The sequence below is a fragment of the Salmo salar genome, chromosome ssa04 (assembly GCF_905237065.1).
Source record: "Salmo salar chromosome ssa04, Ssal_v3.1, whole genome shotgun sequence".
Lineage (NCBI taxonomy): Eukaryota > Metazoa > Chordata > Actinopteri > Salmoniformes > Salmonidae > Salmo > Salmo salar.
In genome coordinates, this window is record NC_059445.1 from 4349437 (window position 1) to 4368835 (window position 19399).

General features: G+C 41.3%; 1 protein-coding gene and 1 long non-coding RNA gene across 2 annotated transcripts; one reads left to right on the plus strand and one right to left on the minus strand.

Annotated features, from left to right (window-relative positions):
* Positions 1–7864: 7864 nt before the first annotated feature.
* LOC106591691 (deleted in malignant brain tumors 1 protein-like) lies at positions 7865–12785 on the minus strand. The gene is made up of 9 exons (XM_045716336.1): positions 12770–12785; positions 12230–12538; positions 11496–11801; positions 11101–11370; positions 9820–10125; positions 9410–9694; positions 8635–8955; positions 8443–8531; positions 7865–8316 (listed from the first exon to the last, which is right to left on the minus strand). Exons 2-9 carry the CDS (start codon positions 12432–12434, stop codon positions 8182–8184), a joined length of 1917 nt encoding a protein of 638 aa, XP_045572292.1. The 5' UTR covers positions 12435–12538; positions 12770–12785; the 3' UTR covers positions 7865–8181.
* Positions 12476–13310, plus strand: LOC123742389 (uncharacterized). Its single transcript, XR_006769517.1, has 3 exons — positions 12476–12567; positions 12753–12961; positions 13091–13310. It is a non-coding gene; the product is annotated as an uncharacterized lncRNA (long non-coding RNA).
* The last annotated feature ends 6089 nt before the right edge of the window (positions 13311–19399 follow it).

Here is a 19399-nt window from a genome sequence, read left to right on the forward strand (position 1 = left end):
CCATTACTACTATGATGCGCATGCCCGTGGGTACTCTCTCGTTCCGAAACGTTTTGTAAGACAATGCAATCGTCCGCCTTGAATATTATTGAAGTTCTGATTGAAAAAGGCCCTAAAGATTGATGCTATACAACGTTTGACATGTTTGAACAAACGTAAATAAATAAAAAATTGCACATTCAAGACGACAAGTCCCGCGCGCTTCGTACATTTTGAGTAGCCTTCGGAACGCGCTAACAAGAAGGAGCTATTGGGACATAAATTATTAACTTTTTCAAACAAAACTACATTTGTTGTGGACCTGGGATTCCTGGAAGTGCCTTCTGATGAAGATAATCAAAGGGAAGTGAATATTTACAATAGTATATTTGATTTTAGATGACTCCAAGGTGGCGCTAACCCACCATGGCCTCGTTTATTGCAAAGTGTGATTTCCCAGTAAAGTTATTTTTAAATCTGGCAATGCGGTTGCATTCACGAGATGTTAATCTATAATTCTTTGAATGACAATATTATATTTTACCAATGTTTTCTAATAGTAATTTTGTAAATTGTAGCGCTGATTCACCGGAAGCATTTGAGGGAAAATATTTTCTGAACATCACGCGCCAATGTAAAATGCTGTTTTTATATATAAATATGAACTTTATCGAACAAAAGAATGCATGTATTGTGTAACATGATGTCCTAGGAGTGTCATCTGATGAAGATTGTCAAAGGTTAGTGCTTCATTTAGCTGTGTTTTGGTTATTTGTGATACATGTGGTTGGTCGGAAAATGGCGGTGTGGCTATTGTGTCGATGTACTCTCCTAACATAATGTCATGTTTTGCTTTCGCTGTAAAGCCTTTTTGAAATCGGACAACGTGGTTCGATTCAGGAGAAGTGTATCTATAAAATGGTGTAAAATAGTCCTATGTTTGAGAAACAGAAATTATTAGATTTGGTTTTGAATATGGCGCTCTGATTTTTTCGCTGGATGTTGATCCCGGTCACGGGATCCGCGCGGCAAGAAGTTAACCTGTTAGGGCTAGGGGGCAGTATTGACACGGCTGGATAAAAAACGTACCCGATTTAATCTGGTTACTACTCCTGCCCAGTAACTAGAATATGCATATAATTATTGGCTTTGGATAGAAAACACCCTAAAGTTTCTAAAACTGTTTGAATGGTGTCTGTGAGTATAACAGAACTCATATGGCAGGCAAAAACCTGAGAAGATTTCATGCAGGAAGTTGCCTGTCTGACAAGGTGTCGTTCTTCTTGTCTCTGTTTATTGAAGAGTGAGGATCTTAGCTGTCCCGTGACACTTCCTACGGCTGCCATAGGTTCTCAGAAGGCGGCAAAATACTGAATCGTGGCTTTGCAGGCTCTGGCTGAAAAAAAGTAGCGCGTTTGGGTAGTGGCTAGTTACAGTACTGTAAGACTCAGGCTCGTGCCCGCGTCGACCGAAAGCTTTGTTTTCTTTCCTCTGTTTAGCTAAATGGACATTCCCGGTCGAAATATTATCGTTTTTTTACGAGAAAAATTGCATAAAAATGGATTTTAAACAGCGGTTGACATGCTTCGAAGTACGGTAATGGAATATTTAGATTTTTTTTGTCACGAATTGCGCCATGCGCACGACCCTGATTTACCATTTCGGATAGTGTCTGGGACGCACGAACAAAACGCCGCTATTCAGATATAACGATGGATTATTTTGGACCAAACCAACATTTGTTATTTAAGTAGCAGTCCTGGGAGTGCATTCTGACGAAGACAACAAAAGGTAATCAAACTTTTATAATAGTAAATCTGATATTGGTGAGTGCTAAACTTGCCGGGTGTCTAAATAGCTAGCCCGTGATGGCTGGGCTATGTACTTAGAATATTGCAAAATGTGCTTTCACCAATAAGCTATTTTAAAATCGGACATATCGAGTGCATAGAGGAGTTCTGTATCTATAATTCTTAAAATAATTGTTATGCTTTTTGTGAACGTTTATCGTGAGTAATTTAGTAAATTGTTAGTGAATTCGCCGGAAGTTTGCGGGGGGGTATGCTAGTTCTGAACGTCACATGCTAATGTAAAAAGCTGGTTTTTGATATAAATATGAACTTGATTGAACAAAACATGCATGTATTGTATAACATAATGTCCTAGGAGTGTCATCTGATTAAGATCATCAAAGGTTAGTGCTGCATTTAGCTGTGGTTTTGGTTTTTGTGACATTATATGCTAGCTTGAAAAATGGGTGTCTGATTATTTCTGGCTGGTTACTCTCCTGACATAATCTAATGTTTTGCTTTCGTTGTAAAGCCTTTTTGAAATCGGACAATGTGGTTAGATAAAGGAGAGTCTTGTCTTTAAAATGGTGTAAAATAGTCATATGTTTGAAAAATTGAAGTTTTTGGATTTGAGGAATTTGTAATTCGTGCCACGCCCTATCATCTTGTGTCTACCTAAACATGTATCACTACTGTCGCTCCTATCTAAATGATATCTTGTGTCCTACCTAACCAGTGAACGTGTGGCTGTGACCGTCCTGTCAGTGCCTGTCATCACTGTTTGATATCTTTTACTGCAGGTATGCTTTCCTGTATTTTGGTTATTTTTCTAAACACAACACATGTATATTATACAATCACTTTGTAGATTCAGTCTGAGAGAGAGATTCTGAGAGCATTGAACGTGTGGCTGTGACCGTCCTGTCAATGCCTGTCATCACTGTTTGAAATATTTTACTGCAGATAAAAACCGAGTCAACCTGAATTGTGGGTGTCCATGTGCCTTTCAGCTGGGGTGCTGTGTGAAGTTGGTTACACCAGGTGATTGTCTTTAGAAACACTGCTAATCCAACGAATAGTGCTAGGTGCCTGTACTACAGAAACACTGCTAATACAACAATAGTGCTAGGTGCCTATACTACAGAAACACTGCTAATACAGCAATAGTGCTAGGTGCCTATACTACAGAAACACTGCTAACCAAGCAATAGTGCTAGGTGCCTGCACACTTGATTAAAGGGGAACTACTCTCAAAAATCAAAATTTCAGATTTTTCCCAAACCTCAATCGTGGTCTCCAGATGTGGTTTAAGCATTGTTATTGATTTAGAACATGCAATTGTATTGTTTTTCTGTTTAAAAAAGTCTGACATAGAGAACGAAAACCTGAACAAAAATTCAGTTTCTCTGTTTCAATTGTAGGCATACTATTATCCTACTGACCAGTACAGCTTGGGTTGGTCTACTATTATCCTACTGAACAGTACAGCTTGGGTTGGTCTACTATTATCCTACTGACCAGTACAGCTTGGGTTGGTCTACTATTATCCTACCGAACAGTACAGCTTGGGTTGGTCTACTATCATCCTACTGAACAGTACAGCTTGGGTTGGTCTACTATTATCCTACTGAACAGTACAGCTTGGGTTGGTCTACTATTATCCTACTGAACAGTACAGCTTGGGTTGGTCTACTATTATCCTACTGAACAGTACAGCTTGGGTTGGTCTACTATTATCCTACTGAACAGTACAGCTTGGGTTGGTCTACTATTATCCTACTGACCAGTACAGCTTGGGTTGGTCTACTATTATCCTACCGAACAGTACAGCTTGGGTTGGTCTACTATTATCCTACTGAACAGTACAGCTTGGGTTGGACTACTATTATCCTACCGAACAGTACAGCTTGGGTTGGTCTACTATTATCCTACTGACCAGTACAGCTTGGGTTGGTCTACTATTATCCTACTGACCAGTACAGCTTGGGTTGGTCTACTATTATCCTACTGAACAGAACAGCTTGGGTTGGTCTACTATTATCCTACTGAACAGTACAGCTTGGGTTGGTCTACTATTATCCTACCGAACAGTACAGCTTGGGTTGGTCTACTATCATCCTACTGAACAGTACAGCTTGGGTTGGTCTACTATTATCCTACTGAACAGTACAGCTTGGGTTGGTCTACTATTATCCTACTGACCAGTACAGCTTGGGTTGGTCTACTATTATCCTACTGACCAGTACAGCTTGGGTTGGTCTACTATTATCCTACTGACCAGTACAGCTTGGGTTGGTCTACTATTATCCTACTGAACAGTACAGCTTGGGTTGGTCTACTATTATCCTACTGACCAGTACAGCTTGGGTTGGTCTACTATTATCCTACTGAACAGTACAGCTTGGGTTGGTCTACTATTATCCTACTGAACTGTACAGCTTGGGTTGGTCTACTATTATCCTACTGACCAGTACAGCTTGGGTTGGTCTACTATTATCCTACTGACCAGTACAGCTTGGGTTGGTCTACTATCATCCTACTGAACAGTAGAGATTGGGTTGGTCTACTATCATCCTACTGAACAGTACAGCTTGGGTTGGCCTGACTGTGAAAGACCAATATGAACAGTACAGCTTCCATTTGGAATTGATCAATTTAGGTCATTCAGAGTGTATGTCACTGTTTCTCATAGAATTTTTCACACAGGGTGCCTTTCCTTTGCCGGGCGTTTGGAAAAATATTTGAATAGAATAACAGAAATAGTGAACATTCAATTACCAAAAAATGTAAAATCTTCCATTGTCTCTGTCAGGTCCACATTTGGAAGTGATCAATAGATAAATAGGAAATTACTATTAAATGATCAAATATTTCAGTTGTGTTTGTGTTCCCCATCCTGCACTGTCTTTAGTCATCCTATTTAGATAGTTCCCCATACTGCACTGTCTTTAGTCATCCTATTTAGAGCGTTCCCCATCCTGCACTGTCTTTAGTCATCCTATTTAGATCGTTCCCCATCCTGCACTGTCTTTAGTCATCCTATTTAGATCGTTCCCCATCCTGCACTGTCTTTAGTCATCCTGTTTAGATAGTTCCCCATACTGCACTGTCTTTAGTCATCCTATTTAGATCGTTCCCCATACTGCACTGTCTTTAGTCATCCTATTTAGATAGTTCCCCATACTGCACTGTCTTTAGTCATCCTGTTTAGATAGTTCCCCATACTGCACTGTCTTTAGTCATCCTATTTAGATAGTTCCCCATCCATCCTGTACTGTCTTTAGCCATCCTGTTTAGATCGTTCCCCATACTGCACTGTCTTTAATCATCCTATTTAGATCGTTCCCCATACTGCACTGACTTTAGTCATCCTATTTAGATCGTTCCCCATACTGCACTGTCTTTAGTCATCCTGTTTAGATAGTTCCCCATACTGCACTGTCTTTAGTCATCCTATTTAGATAGTTCCCCATACTGCACTGTCTTTAGTCATCCTGTTTAGATAGTTCCCCATCCTGCACTGTCTTTAGTCATCCTATTTAGATAGTTCCCCATACTGCACTGTCTTTAGTCATCCTATTTAGATCATTCCCCATACTGCACTGTCTTTAGTCATCCTGTTTAGATCGTTCCCCATACTGCACTGTCTTTAGTCATCCTATTTAGATCGTTCCCCATCCATCCTGTACTGTCTTTAGTCATCCTGTTTAGATAGTTCCCCATCCATCCTGTACTGTCTTTAGTCATCCTATTTAGATAGTTCCCCATCCTGTACTGTCTTTAGTCATCCTATTTAGATCATTCCCCATACTGCACTGTCTTTAATCATCCTATTTAGATAGTTCCCCATACTGCATTGTCTTTAGTCATCCTGTTTAGATAGTTCCCCATCCATCCTGTACTGTCTTTAGTCATCCTATTTAGATAGTTCCCCATCCATCCTGTACTGTCTTTAGTCATCCTGTTTAGATAGTTCCCCATCCATCCTGTACTGTCTTTAGTCATCCTATTTAGATAGTTCCCCATCCATCCTGTACTGTCTTTAGTCATCCTGTTTAGATAGTTCCCCATCCATACTGCACTGTCTTTAGTCATCCTATTTAGATCGTTCCCCATCCTGCACTGTCTTTAGTCATCCTATTTAGATAGTTCCCCATCCTGTACTGTCTTTAGTCATCCTGTTTAGATAGTTCCCCATCCTGCACTGTCTTTAGTCATCCTATTTAGAGCGTTCCCCATCCTGCACTGTCTTTAGTCATCCTATTTAGATAGTTCCCCATCCTGTACTGTCTTTAGTCATCCTGTTTAGATAGTTCCCCATCCTGCACTGTCTTTAGTCATCCTATTTAGATCGTTCCCCATACTGCACTGTCTTTAGTCATCCTATTTAGATCGTTCCCCATCCTGCACTGTCTTTAGTCATCCTATTTAGAGCGTTCCCCATCCTGCACTGTCTTTAGTCATCCTGTTTAGATAGTTCCCCATCCTGTACTGTCTTTAGTCATCCTGTTTAGATAGTTCCCCATACTGCACTGTCTTTAGTCATCCTGTTTAGATAGTTCCCCATACTGCACTGTCTTTAGTCATCCTATTTAGATAGTTCCCCATACTGCACTGTCTTTAGTCATCCTATTTAGATAGTTCCCCATACTGCACTGTCTTTAGTCATCCTATTTAGATCGTTCCCCATCCTGTACTGTCTTTAGTCATCCTGTTTAGATAGTTCCCCATCCATCCTGTACTGTCTTTAGTCATCCTGTTTAGATCGTTCCCCATCCTGTACTGTCTTTAGTCATGCGTGTTGTCATCTGTATATAGTGACAAGATGCTCATGTCTATGTCTCTAACAATGGGAGTTGTTGTCCTGTGTACTGATATTCAGAACACCTCCAGTTGCATAAGAAAGCTGTTATTGTCATATGAAAATGCAGAATTCTGCCTCTGTCTGTCTGTCTGTCTGTCTGTCTGTCTGTCTGTCTGTCTGTCTGTCTGTCTGTCTGTCTGTCTGTCTGTCTGTCTGTCTGTCTGTCTGTCTGTCTGTCTGTCTGTCTGTCTGTCTGTCTGGGGGAGAGGTCACTAAGGGTCAAGGTGCTGAGCTGGACCTCTGGGCTGAGCTGATGTCTGGTGTCACTGATGGTATCACTAATGATCAATAACCCCTTGACCACCGTGAAATAAAAAACTGGAGGGGAAATCACACAAAACTGACAGCCTGTGAGTTTATTAAAAGCATTCAGTGATTACATGACAGTTTAGAGAACAACAGGTCTTCATCTGGAACATATCCACACAATCTAATGTATATTCTCTGTAACACACAGATCATAAGAGAATTACATCATGTTCTATATACTACTAACATCATAACAATCTGTATCATAATCAATATTATAACATTTATAATCAATAACGTGAGAGGTAAACAACAACAACCCCCTTTATTTAAAAAAATCTAAATACAAAGAATGAACAGATGATTATAATAATACATGGACTAATAATGGAAACACTTCAAGATAAAGAATCTAAGAGACACTAAATAAGATAAAGAATCTAAGAGACACTAAATAAGATAAAGAATCTAAGAGACACTAAATAAGATAAAGAATCTAAGAGACACTAAATAAGATAAAGAATCTAAGTGACACTAAATAAGATAAAGAATCTAAGAGACACTAAATAAGATAAAGAATCTAAGAGACACTAAATAAGATAAAGAATCTAAGTGACACTAAATAAGATAAAGAATCTAAGAGACACTAAATAAGATAAAGAATCTAAGTGACACTAAATAAGATAAAGAATCTAAGAGACACTAAATAAGATAAAGAATCTAAGTGACACTAAATAAGATAAAGAATCTAAGAGACACTAAATAAGATAAAGAATCTAAGAGACACTAAATAAGATAAAGAATCTAAGAGACACTAAATAAGATAAAGAATCTAAGTGACACTAAATAAGATAAAGAATCTAAGAGACACTAAATAAGATAAAGACATGAAGACAAAATCAAGAAGTAATACATTCTGGAATACAAAACAGACTTAATTAAGCAACTCTCTTAAAATAATCAAAACCCCGTGTTACCCAAACCCCATGTTATCCAAAACCCCATGTTTCCCTAAACCCCATGTTATCCAAACCCCATGTTACCCAAAACCCCATGTTACCCAGAACCCCATGTTTCTCTGGTGGTAAAATTGAACTAAAAGGAATAATTGTGGTTACAGTCACTCCTTTTAGATTTCTTCCAAGGTTCTAGAAAGATTAACTAATTCTGAACTTATTATTAAAATTAGAACCACTTCAGGTTTGTCACCACATTTTAAACACCAGTCCACTGCTGACCATCCATTTAAAACACAAAACTGACCTAAGATCAGCATGTAGGATCAGGTTCATTCTACTCCTACTCCATCCCCTGGGCTGCTCTCTCCTCTCCCGGTCCAGCTTCAGCTCTGGAGCTCAGAGAGACCATCTCCATGGCATTGCCGTAAAGATCCATGCTGCTCACCCTGTTCACTCTCTTCTGCCTCCTGGTGGGCTAGGGAGACACAGCACCAACAGTCAGACATTTACTCTCTAGTATCTCCATTCTCTCTCCCTCCCTCTCCCCTCACCCTCTCCCTCTAGTTTAAATGACTTGTAACATCTGAGTAAATGTCTTTACCTTGTAGTACAAGTAGGAGGTGGTGATGGCTGTCAGTAGGATCAGCAGCACTACAACGTGTCTGATGATGAAGGCTGGCAGAGGAGAGGCTGCAAACAGAAACACCTTTGATGAGGGGACTGATCATCATCAGATAGATCTGTGGGAAATCTGTCAATGACAAAGTTATAAGTCTGGTTCATGTTCAGTTACCTGTGATGGTGAGGGAGAGGAGCTCACTCTCAGAGGAGAAGTTATGAGAGAAAACATAATTCTCATAAACACATCTGTAGTTCCCTTGGTGGGAGTCATCTGCAGCAGGGAAGAGGAAGGCAGCAGAGTGATTGATAGCTGGCTGGGCCTGGGTTCTGTTGGAGCCGGTGAACGTGAGGAGGAAGGAGCCTCCTGGGTACTGTGGCTGAGTGGAGCAGGTGATGGTGAAGCTGTAGTCCCTGAACACCTCGGGCCCCTGGTGGCCCCTGGAGACCCCTCCCATTGAGTCAGTCAGGGAGATATCAGGCTGGACCAGGAGATCTGTAACAATCAAAGAGAACAAAAACCTCTTCAACTAGTTTCCTATAGATATGACAATAACATCAGCATGTAACAGTGCTAGCCACCCTCCCTCACAGGGCAACATGAGTAGTGGGCCTACAGTCACTGAGACAACATATGTTGATATCAGGCTTAAGCAGGACATCTGGAACAAGAGGAGAGAAAAAGAAAACGTAGCTCCTCAACTACTTTCCCCATATAGATATGACTATAACATGACATGTGACAGTGGTAGTGAGTAGAGGCAGTCACTGAGATAACACTCAAATACAAAAGCATTCTGGGATATTTAAGTTGTATTTGATTCCTACTTGAATGAATGATCTATTTAGCAAAGCAGATTTACAATCTAAACAGTCATCATGAGAGGAGCAGAGGAAGTTGTATGAATGAAGGAAATAAGTTGAATGTAATTATAATATCTTGTTATTACCTGAGCATATCACTGTGAGTCCAGGAAGGATATCATACATTCTATAACAATCCCTCAGTGAAGGCTCAGATCCATAACATATAATGTTATTCCCTCTAGTGGTGTTTCCAGGTAGTGCTGAAACAGTGGAGCCACAACCCAGCTGTCTACACACTACTGCAGCTACATTAGTCCTGGTCTTGTCCCAGTCTTCAGCTCCCACAGTCCTCCACTCTCCCTGGTCGTATCGCTCCACTCCACCAGCACAGCGACTGCCTCCTCCCACCAGCCTCACATAATCAGGCTCTGAGAAAAGAAAAGAGAGAGAGAGTAATCTTACTATTTTCTCACTAAAACACACCTATATTGTCTCTCATGTTCTTCACTCCAGGTGAGAAACAATATTGTTTGAGTGACAAACTGTTTCTTACCTGAGCAGGTGAGTCCAACAGCATTACCAGGTAGGCAGGTGTTGTTTTCTCTGTCTGAGGTGTCACAGTCCAGGAGAAGGGTCTCTTTGCCTTTACACTGGAACTCTTTATCCCAGGTCTGACCCTCACCTTCTCCATAGAGGCCCCCCTGTAAAGCTGCAGGAGCCCCACAGCCAAGCTCCCCACAGACTACCTCTGCATCCTGCTGGTCAAAGTCAGCTTCACACACTGAGGCCCAGGACTGATTGGACTTCACCTCCACTCTCCCAGAGCAGAGACCAGCTCCATCCACAAGCCTCACAGACTCTGGAGAAAAATAGTTGGTTGAACATTCAATAAGTTTTGTTGTTGACACTGTCAAGGACAAAACACATATGTTGGATAAAATATTGTTGTTTGCTATGTTTGATACTGTAAGAGGTAGAAATGGGTTCTTAGTCACTCAGGATAGGGTTGGGAATAATGCAGGCAGGAGACAGGAATAAGTTCACTTCACTTTATAGAAAATAAACAGCTGGACATCCATCAGGCAGCTTCACTTCAGTGACAGCTTAACTACAAGATCTGATGCTATATGTCAGGGTCAGGCTGGGCTGGGCCAAGAGTGGAAAAGGTTACTGGTTATGATGACATAACTGGTGAGAAGTCAGTGATAAAAATATATTTTCTCTCTCATCTCTCAGTCTTCCTCTCCTCCTCCCTCATTCCCTCTGTGACAGTGGTAGTGAGTAGAGACCATCACTGAGATAACACTCAAATGCAAAAGTATTCTGGGATATTAAAGTTGTATTTGATTCCTACTTGACTGAGTGATCTATTTAGTAAAGCAGGCTGACAAGCTAAACAGTCATCGTGAGAGGTGCAGAGGAAGTTGTATGAATGAAGGAAAATAGATTAATATAATTATAATATCTTGATATTTCCTGAGCAGATCACTGTGAGTCCAGGAAGGAGATATAATACATTGACTTATGTATGTGGAACTCAGCAGTGAGTTTTTCAACAGAGGATTATTTTTACGCTCTACGTGTTTCAGCGCTCGGCGGTCCGTTCTGTGAGCTTGTGTTGTCTACCACTTCACGGCTGAGCCGTTGTTGCTCCTAGATGTGCCACACTGAAATTCACTGAGATCTTCAGTAAGGACATTTTACTGTTGATGTTTCTCTATGGAGATTGCATGGGTGTGTGTGCTCAATTTCATACACCTGTCAGGTGTGTCTGAAATATCTGAATCCACTAATGTCCACATACTTTTGGCCATATAGTGTATCTTGTTATTACCTGAGCAGATCACTGTGAGTCCAGGAAGGAGATCATATGTTCTGGAACACTCCCTCAGTGAAGACTCAGACCCATAACAGTCAACTCTAAACCCTCTAGTGGTGTCTCCAGGTAGTACTGAAACAGTGGAGCCACAACCCAGCTGTCTACACACTACTGCAGCTACATCCCAGTCCTCAGCTCCCACAGTCCTCCACTCTCCCTGGTCGTACCACTCCACTCCACCAGCACAGCGACTGCCTCCTCCCACCAGCCTCACATCATCAGGCTCTGAGAAAAGAAAAGAGAGAGACAGTAATCTTACTATTTTCTCACTAAAACACACCTATATTGTCTCTCATGTTCTTCACTCCAGGTGAGAAACAATGTTGATTGAGTGACAAACTGTTTCTTACCTGAGCAGGTGAGTCCAACAGCATTACCAGGTAGGCAGATGTTGTGTTTTCTGTCTGAGGTGTCACAGTCCAGGAGAAGGGACTCTTTGCCTTTACACTGGAACTCTTTATCCCAGGTCTGACCCTCACCTTCTCCATAGAGCCCCCCCTGTAGAGCTGCAGGAGCCCCACAGCCAAGCTCCCCACAGACTACCTCTGCATCCTGCCGGTCAAAGTCAGCTTCACACACTGAGGCCCAGGACTGATTGGACTTCACCTCTACTCTCCCAGAGCAGAGACCAGCTCCATCCACAAGCCGCACAGACTCTGGAGAAAAATAGTTGGTTGAACATTCAATCAGTTTTGTTGTTTACACTGTCAAGGACTAAATACAAATATGTTGGATAAAATATTGTAGTTTGCTATGTTTGATACTGTAAGAGGTAGAAATGGGTTCTTAGTCACTCAGGATAGGGTTGGGAATAATGCAGGCAGGAGACAGGAATAAGTTCACTTCACTTTATAGAAAATAAACAGCTGGACATCCATCAGGCAGCTTCACTTCAGTACCATCTGAACTACAATGATCTGCCCATGAACATCTCCCATAAACCAATAGGACAAACACAAATATAACGTTTAAATACATCTGACATCTCCCTCTCTATTTAAATGAAATAAAAAACACATAAAAATGATACAAGGTGATATTGTATAATGTATAAATGAATCTCTCAATATGACCAGTCTCTTACCTGAACAGGTCACCTGATGATAATTTCTACCAATACAGACACCAGGTTCTCTTATGAAGTCACAATGTCTAATAGAATACTCATTTCCATAGCAACGATCTAGTATGACTCTTCGTTTTCCATCTTCAACCAGAGGTCCTCCAGATTCAGCTACAGGATTCCCACAGTCCAGCTCTCTACACACAAACTTAACCTCTTTCATCATGCTCCACCAACTAGTACAAAGACCCAACCACTCTCCTCTGTAGAAGATTTCCACTGTCCCAGAACAGGAAGTGGTCCCATTCACCAGTCTGACTGAGAATTCAGCTGTAAACAGCAGAGAGGGAAACACAGTGGTGAGGACAGATTATGACAATGATTCTGTTATTCTAACAGCAGTAATGCTTTGTGGTTGACAAGTATTAGTAGTTCCATAAAACAGTACTTGTTATTGGGTTTTAGAATGGTGTGTATGGACACATGAATTTCTCCATGTGGAATAATAAAGTTGACTAATATTGAACTGCTACAATCACTGTAGATTTATACTCTACCTACCTGGTAGACTGTCACTTTGAGCCTGGAGATCTGAGGAGAAAGAGAAAGGCAGAGGAGAAAAAGAGAGAAAGAGACAGAGAGACAGAGAGAAACAAAGGAGAAAGGGAGGAGTAAGAGGAAGACAGAGGCAGAGGTGAAATGAACATCAACATGACCTTTCATGATGTGATGGGGAAGACAGGCTTATCGTTGGTATGGTGCAACAACACCCATGTGTACACACATTCCCCTTCCATGTGAACCTCTATTTGCAGATGAGTATATATATCATTTAATACATCTGCTTCGTCTGTTTTTTAAATCATACATTTCATCGGTCAGTGTCAAGCTGAGCCGGACCAAGAGTGGAAGAGTGGAAAAGGTTACTGGTTATGATGACATCACTGGTGAGAAGTCAATAATGAAAATATATTCAGTTGACTGCATGTTAGTCTGTCAGACCTATCTCTGTTGACATCTCCCTCTCTCTCCTCCTCTGTCCCATAGCCACAGGAAGAGGTTTTGGGGGTGTGGAAATACAGCTAATCCTGGGTATGGCTGAATGGGGTGTGTAGAAATACAGCTAATCCTGGGTATGGCTAAATGGGGTGTGTAGAAATACAGCTAAACCTAGGGTATGGCTGTAACGCCCTGGCCATAGAGAGGGGTTTTTGTTCTTTATTTTGGTTAGGCCAGGGTGTTACATTGGGTGGGCGTTCTATGTTCATTTTTCTATGTTTTTGTATTTCTTTGTTTTGGGCCGTGCGTGGCTCCCAATCAGGCACAGCTGTAGTTCGTTGTTGCTGATTGGGAGTCACACATAAGTAGCCTGTTTTCCTTTGGGTTTTTGTGGGTGATTGTTTTCTGTTTAGTGTGTTCCTGACAGAACTGTTGCTAGTCGTTTTTTTGGTTTCTTTTGTATAGTGTTCGTTGATCATTAAATCCTTTCATGATGAACACATCCTCCGCTGCACCTTGGTCTCATTTGAACGACGGCCGTTACAATGGCTAAATGGGGTGTGTAGAAATACAGCTAAACCTAGGGTATGGCTAAATGGGGTATGTATAAATACAGCTAAAGCTAGGGAATGGCTAAATGGGGTGTGTATAAATACAGCTAAAGCTAGGGTATGGCTAAATGGGGTGTGTATAAATACAGCTAAACCTAGGGTATGGCTAAATGGGGTGTGTATAAATACAGCTAAACCTAGGGTATGGATAAATGGGGTGTGTAGAAATACAGATAAACCTAGGGTATGGCTAAATGGGGTGTGTAGAAATACAGCTAAACCTAGGGTATGGCTGAATGGGGTGTGTAGAAATACAGCTAAACCTAGGGTATGGCTAAATGGGGTGTGTATAAATACAGATAAACCTAGGGTATGGCTAAATGGGGTGTGTAGAAATACAGATAAACCTAGGGTATGGCTAAATGGGGTGTGTAGAAATACAGATTAACCTAGGATATGGCTAAATGGGGTGTGTATAAATACAGATAAACCTAGGGTATGGCTAAATGGGGTGTGTATAAATACAGCTAAACCTAGGGTATGGCTAAATGGGGTGTGTAGAAATACAGCTAAACCTAGGGTATGGCTAAATGGGGTGTGTAGAAATACAGATAAACCTAGGGTATGGCTAAATGGGCTGTGTAGAAATACAGATAAACCTAGGGTATGGCTAAATGGGGTGTGTAGAAATACAGCTAAACTTAGGGTATGGCTAAATGGGGTGTGTAGAAATACAGATAAACCTAGAGTATGGTTAAACGGGGTGTGTAGAAATACCCCCACCAGTTGAAGCTAATTTACTGTATTTACTGGAACAGCTGAGAGCCCCAGCTCTTCCGGAAGAGTGTGTTCACGGTCTCCGCACCCAATGTGAGTAAGACCTTTAAACAGGTCAACATTCACGGATTACCAGGACGTGCGTTGACCAACTGGCAAGTGTTTTCACTGACATTTTCAACCTCTCCCTGTCTGAGTCTGTAATACCAACATGTTTTAAGCAGACAACAACAGTCCCTGTGCCCAAGAACACTAAGGTAACCTTCTTAATGACTTCCGACCCGTAGCACTCATGTCTGTAGCCATGAAGTGCTTTGAAAGGCTGGTCATGGCTCACATCAACAACATTATCCCAGAAACCCTGGACCCACACCAATTTGCATACTGCCCTAATACAGTGCCTTGCAAAAGTATTCACCCCCTTGGCGTTTTTCCAATTTTGTTGCATTAGAACCTGCATTTGAAATGTATTTTTATTTGATTTCATGTAATGGACATAAACAAAATAATCCAAATATGTGAAGTGAAATGAAAAAATAACTTGTTTCAAAAAATGTAACTAAGAAATAAATAATGGAAAAGTGATGCGTGCATATATTTTTACCCCCTTTGCTATGAAGCCCCTAAATAAGATATGGTGCAACCAATTACCTTCAGAAGTCACATAATTAGTTAACCTGTTAGGGCTAGGGGGCAGTATTGACACGGCCGGATAAAAAAACGTACCCGATTTAATCTGGTTACTACTCCTGCCCAGTAACTAGAATATGCATATAATTATTGGCTTTGGATAGAAAACACCCTAAAGTTTCTAAAACTGTTTGAATGGTGTCTGTGAGTATAACAGAACTCAAATGGCAGGCCAAAACCTGAGAAGATTCCATGCAGGAAGTGGCCTGTCTGAGAAGTTGTGTTTCATCTTGGCTCTTTTTATTGAAGACTGAGGATCTTTGCTCTAACGTGACACTTCCTACGGCTCCCATAGGCTCTCAGAGCCCGGGAAAAAGCTGAACGATATCGAGGCAGCCTCTGACTGAAACACATTATCGCTTTTGGCAAGTGGCCGATCAGAGTACTATGGGCTTAGGCGCATGCCCGAGTCGACCGAATGCTTTATTTTCTTTCGTCTGTTTACCTAAACGCAGATTCCCGGTCGGAATATTATCGCTTTTTTTAATGAGAAAAATGGCATAAAAATTGATTTTAACCCCTGTGCGGCTGCGGGACGGACATCCAGCGAAAAATCCTATCCCCATTAGCATAACAAAATGTAATTATTATTTTTTTTTTTCCAAATTATATCGTTTTATAGATACACCTCTCCTGAATCGAACCACGTTGTCCGATTTCAAAAAGGCTTTACAGCAAAAGCAAAACATTAGATTATGTTAGAGGAGTATATCGTAAAAGTAGCCACCAAGCCATTTTCCGACCAACCACATGCATCACAAATAACCAAAAAACAGCTAAATGCAGCACTAATCTTTGACAATCTTCATCAGATGACACACCTAGGACATCATGTTACACAATACATGCATTCTTTTGTTCGATAAAGTTCATATTTATATATAAAAACAGCATTTTACATCGGTGCGTAACGTTGACTAACTATTTTCCCTCAAATGCATCCGATGAAACAGAGCTACAATTTACTAAATTACTATTCGAAAACATTTTAAAAATGTAATATTGTCATTCTAAGATTTATAGATGAATATCTCTTGAAAGCACCTGTAATGCCAGATTTAAAAATAACTTTACTGGGTAATCACACTTTGCGATAAAAAGGGGATGCGATACTCAGAACAATAGGCTAGCAATAGCAATAGGCTAGCCATCTTGGAACAATCGCATATCACATCTAGTCTTGTATACTATTGTCAATAATCCCTTACCTTTGGTTGTCTTCATCAGAAAGCACTTCCAGGAGTCCCAGGTCCACAACAAATGTATTTTCGTTCGAAAAAAATGACTCCTTTATGTTCCAAGAGCTTGTTCTTGTTAGCGCGTCTGAAGGCTGATCCAAATGCTTCGTCGGCCACGGGACAGCCATTTCGAGAAAATGCATTTTTCCCCATTTAGGTTCGTTCAAACATGTCAAACGTTGTATAACATAAATCTTCAGGGCGTTTTTCAACAAGAGAGCCAATAAGATTCGAGGGGGACGATTGCATTGTGTTTCAAAACGTTTCGAAAGGGGAGGGTAACCAGGGGCGCCGGCGTCATAATGGTGATGGCCCTCTCCGTGTGACCACGTTCCACAGCATCTCATTCATTCAATTTTAACAGTAGAAGGCTCAAACCAATTTGTGAAGACTGGGGACATCTAGTGGAAGCAATAGGAAGTGCTCAATGAACCATAGCTCACGGTGTGATTAATAGCAATGTGATTAAGTTGAGTTCGCAATTCAGAATTCCACTTCCTGTTTCCATCTGTCTCAGGGTTTTGACTGCCATATGAGTTCTGTTATACTCAGACACCATTCAAACAGTTTTAGAAACTTTAGGGTGTTTTCTATCCACAAGTATTAATTATATGCATATCCTAGCTTCTGAGTTTGAGTAGGAGGCCGTTTAAAATGGGCACGAATTTTTTTGAAAAATCGCTTTAGCGCCCCCTATCCTAAGGGAACGAATTGTCACGAATTGCGCTATGCTCGTCACCCTTATTTACCCCTTTCGGATAGTGTCTTGAACGCACAAACAAAAAGCCGCTGTTTGGATATAACTATGGATTATTTTGAACCAAACCAACATTTGTTATTGAAGTAGAAGTCCTGGGAGTGCATTCTGACGAAGACAGCAAAGGTAATAACATTTTTCTTATAGTAAATCTGACTTTGGAGAGTGCTACATTTGCTGGGTGTGTAAATAGCTAGCCCTGTGATGCCGGGCTATCTACTGAGAATATTGCAAAATGTGCTTTCACCGAAAAGCTATTTTAAAATCGGACATATCGAGTGCATAGAGGAGTTCTGTATCTATAATTCTTAAAATAATTGTTATGCTTTTTGTGAACGTTTATCGTGAGTAATTTAGTAAATTCACCGGCAGTGTTCGGTGGGAATGCTAGTCACATGCTAGTCACATGCTAATGTAAAAAGCTGGTTTTTGATATAAATATGAACTTGATTGAACAAAACATGCATGTATTGTATAACATAATGTCCTAGGGTTGTCATCTGATGAAGATCATCAAAGGTTAGTGCTGCATTTAGCTGTGGTTTGGGTTTATGTGACATTATATGCTAGCTTGAAAAATGGGTGTCTGATTATTTCTGGCTGGGTACTCTGCTGACATAATCTAATGTTTTGCTTTCGTTGTAAAGCCTTTTTGAAATTGGACAGTGTGGTTAGATTAACGAGAGTCTTGTCTTTAAAATGGTGTAAAATAGTCATATGTTTGAAAAATTTAAGTTTTTGCATTTTTGAGGTTTTTGAATAACGCGCCACGGGATTACACTGGCTGTTACGTAGGTGGGACGATTTGGTGCCACCTACCCTAGAGAGGTTAAATAAAGTTCACCTGTGTGCAATCTAAGAGTCACATGATCTGTCACATGATCTCAGTATATATACATCGGTTCTGAAAGGCCCCAGAGTCTGCAACACCACTAAGCAAGGGGCACCACCAAGCAAGCTGCACCGTGAAAACCAAGGAGCTCTCCAAACAGGTCAGGGATAAAGTTGTGGAGAAGTACAGATCAGGGTTTGGTTATAAAAAAATATTTGAAACTTTGAATATCCCATGGAGCACCATTAAATCCCATAAAAAAGGGCCAAGAGACGGCCACCCACCAAAACTCACAGACCAGGAAAGGAGGGCATTAATCAGAGAGGCAACAAAGAGACCAAAGATAACCCTGAAGGAGCTGCAAAGCTTCACAGCAGAGATTGGAGTATCTGTCCATAGGACCACTTTAAGCCATACACTCAACAGAGCTGGGCTTTACGGAAGAGTGGCCAGAAAAAAAGCCATTGCTTAAAGAAAAAAAACAAGCAAACAGGTTTGGTGTCCACCAAAAGGCATGTGGGAGACACCCCGAACATATGGAAGAAGGTACTCTGTTCAGATGAGACTAAATTGAGTTCATTGGCCATCAAGGAAAACGCTATGTCTGGTGCAAACCCAACACCTCTCATCACCCCAAGAACACCATCCCATTTCATCGGCAGGCACTGGGAAACTGGTCAGAATTGAAGGAATGGGCCTCCCGGGTGGCACAGTGGTCTAAGGCACTGCATCACAGTGCTAGCTGTGCCACCAGAGATTCTGGGTTCGAGCCCAGGCTCTGTCGCAGCCGGCCGTGACCTGGAGGCCCTTGGTGCAGCATGCAATTGGCCCAGCGTCGTCCGGGTTAGGCCGGCAGGGATATCCTTGTGTCATCGCGCACTAGTGACTCATGTGGTGGGCCGGGCGCAGTGCACGCTGACCAGGTCGCTAGGTGTATGGTGTTTCCTCTGACACATTGGTGCGGCTGGCTTCCGGGTTGGATGTGCATTGTGTCAAGAAGCAGTGCGGCTTGTTTGGGTTGTATTTTGGAGGACGCATGGCTCTCGACCTTCGCCTCTCCCGAGTCCGTACAGGAGTTGCAGCGACGAGACAAGACAGTAACTACTACAAATTGGGAAGAAAAAAAGGGAGTAAAAAGATTTTAAGAATTGAAGGAATGATGGATGGTGCTAAATACAGGAAAATACTTAAGGGAAACCTGTTTCTGTCTTCCAGAGATTTGAGACTGGATGTTCACCTTCCAGCAGGACAATGACCCTAAGCATACTGCTAAAGCAACACTTAAGTGGTTTAAGGGGAAACATTTAAATGTATTCGAATGGCCTAGTCAAAACTCAGACCTAAATC

Coding starts and splice junctions, on each gene's coding strand:
- LOC106591691 (XM_045716336.1), bottom strand. CDS start 12,434: ATGATGAAAGAGGTTAAGTTTGTGTGTAGAGAGCTGGACTGTGGGAAT. Junction 11,802..12,229: donor TCATCAGGTGACCTGTTCAG/GTAAGAGACTGG, acceptor ATTTTTCTCCAG/AGTCTGTGCGGCTTGTGGAT. Junction 8,956..9,409: donor ACTCACAGTGATATGCTCAG/GTAATAACAAGA, acceptor TGATTGTTACAG/ATCTCCTGGTCCAGCCTGAT.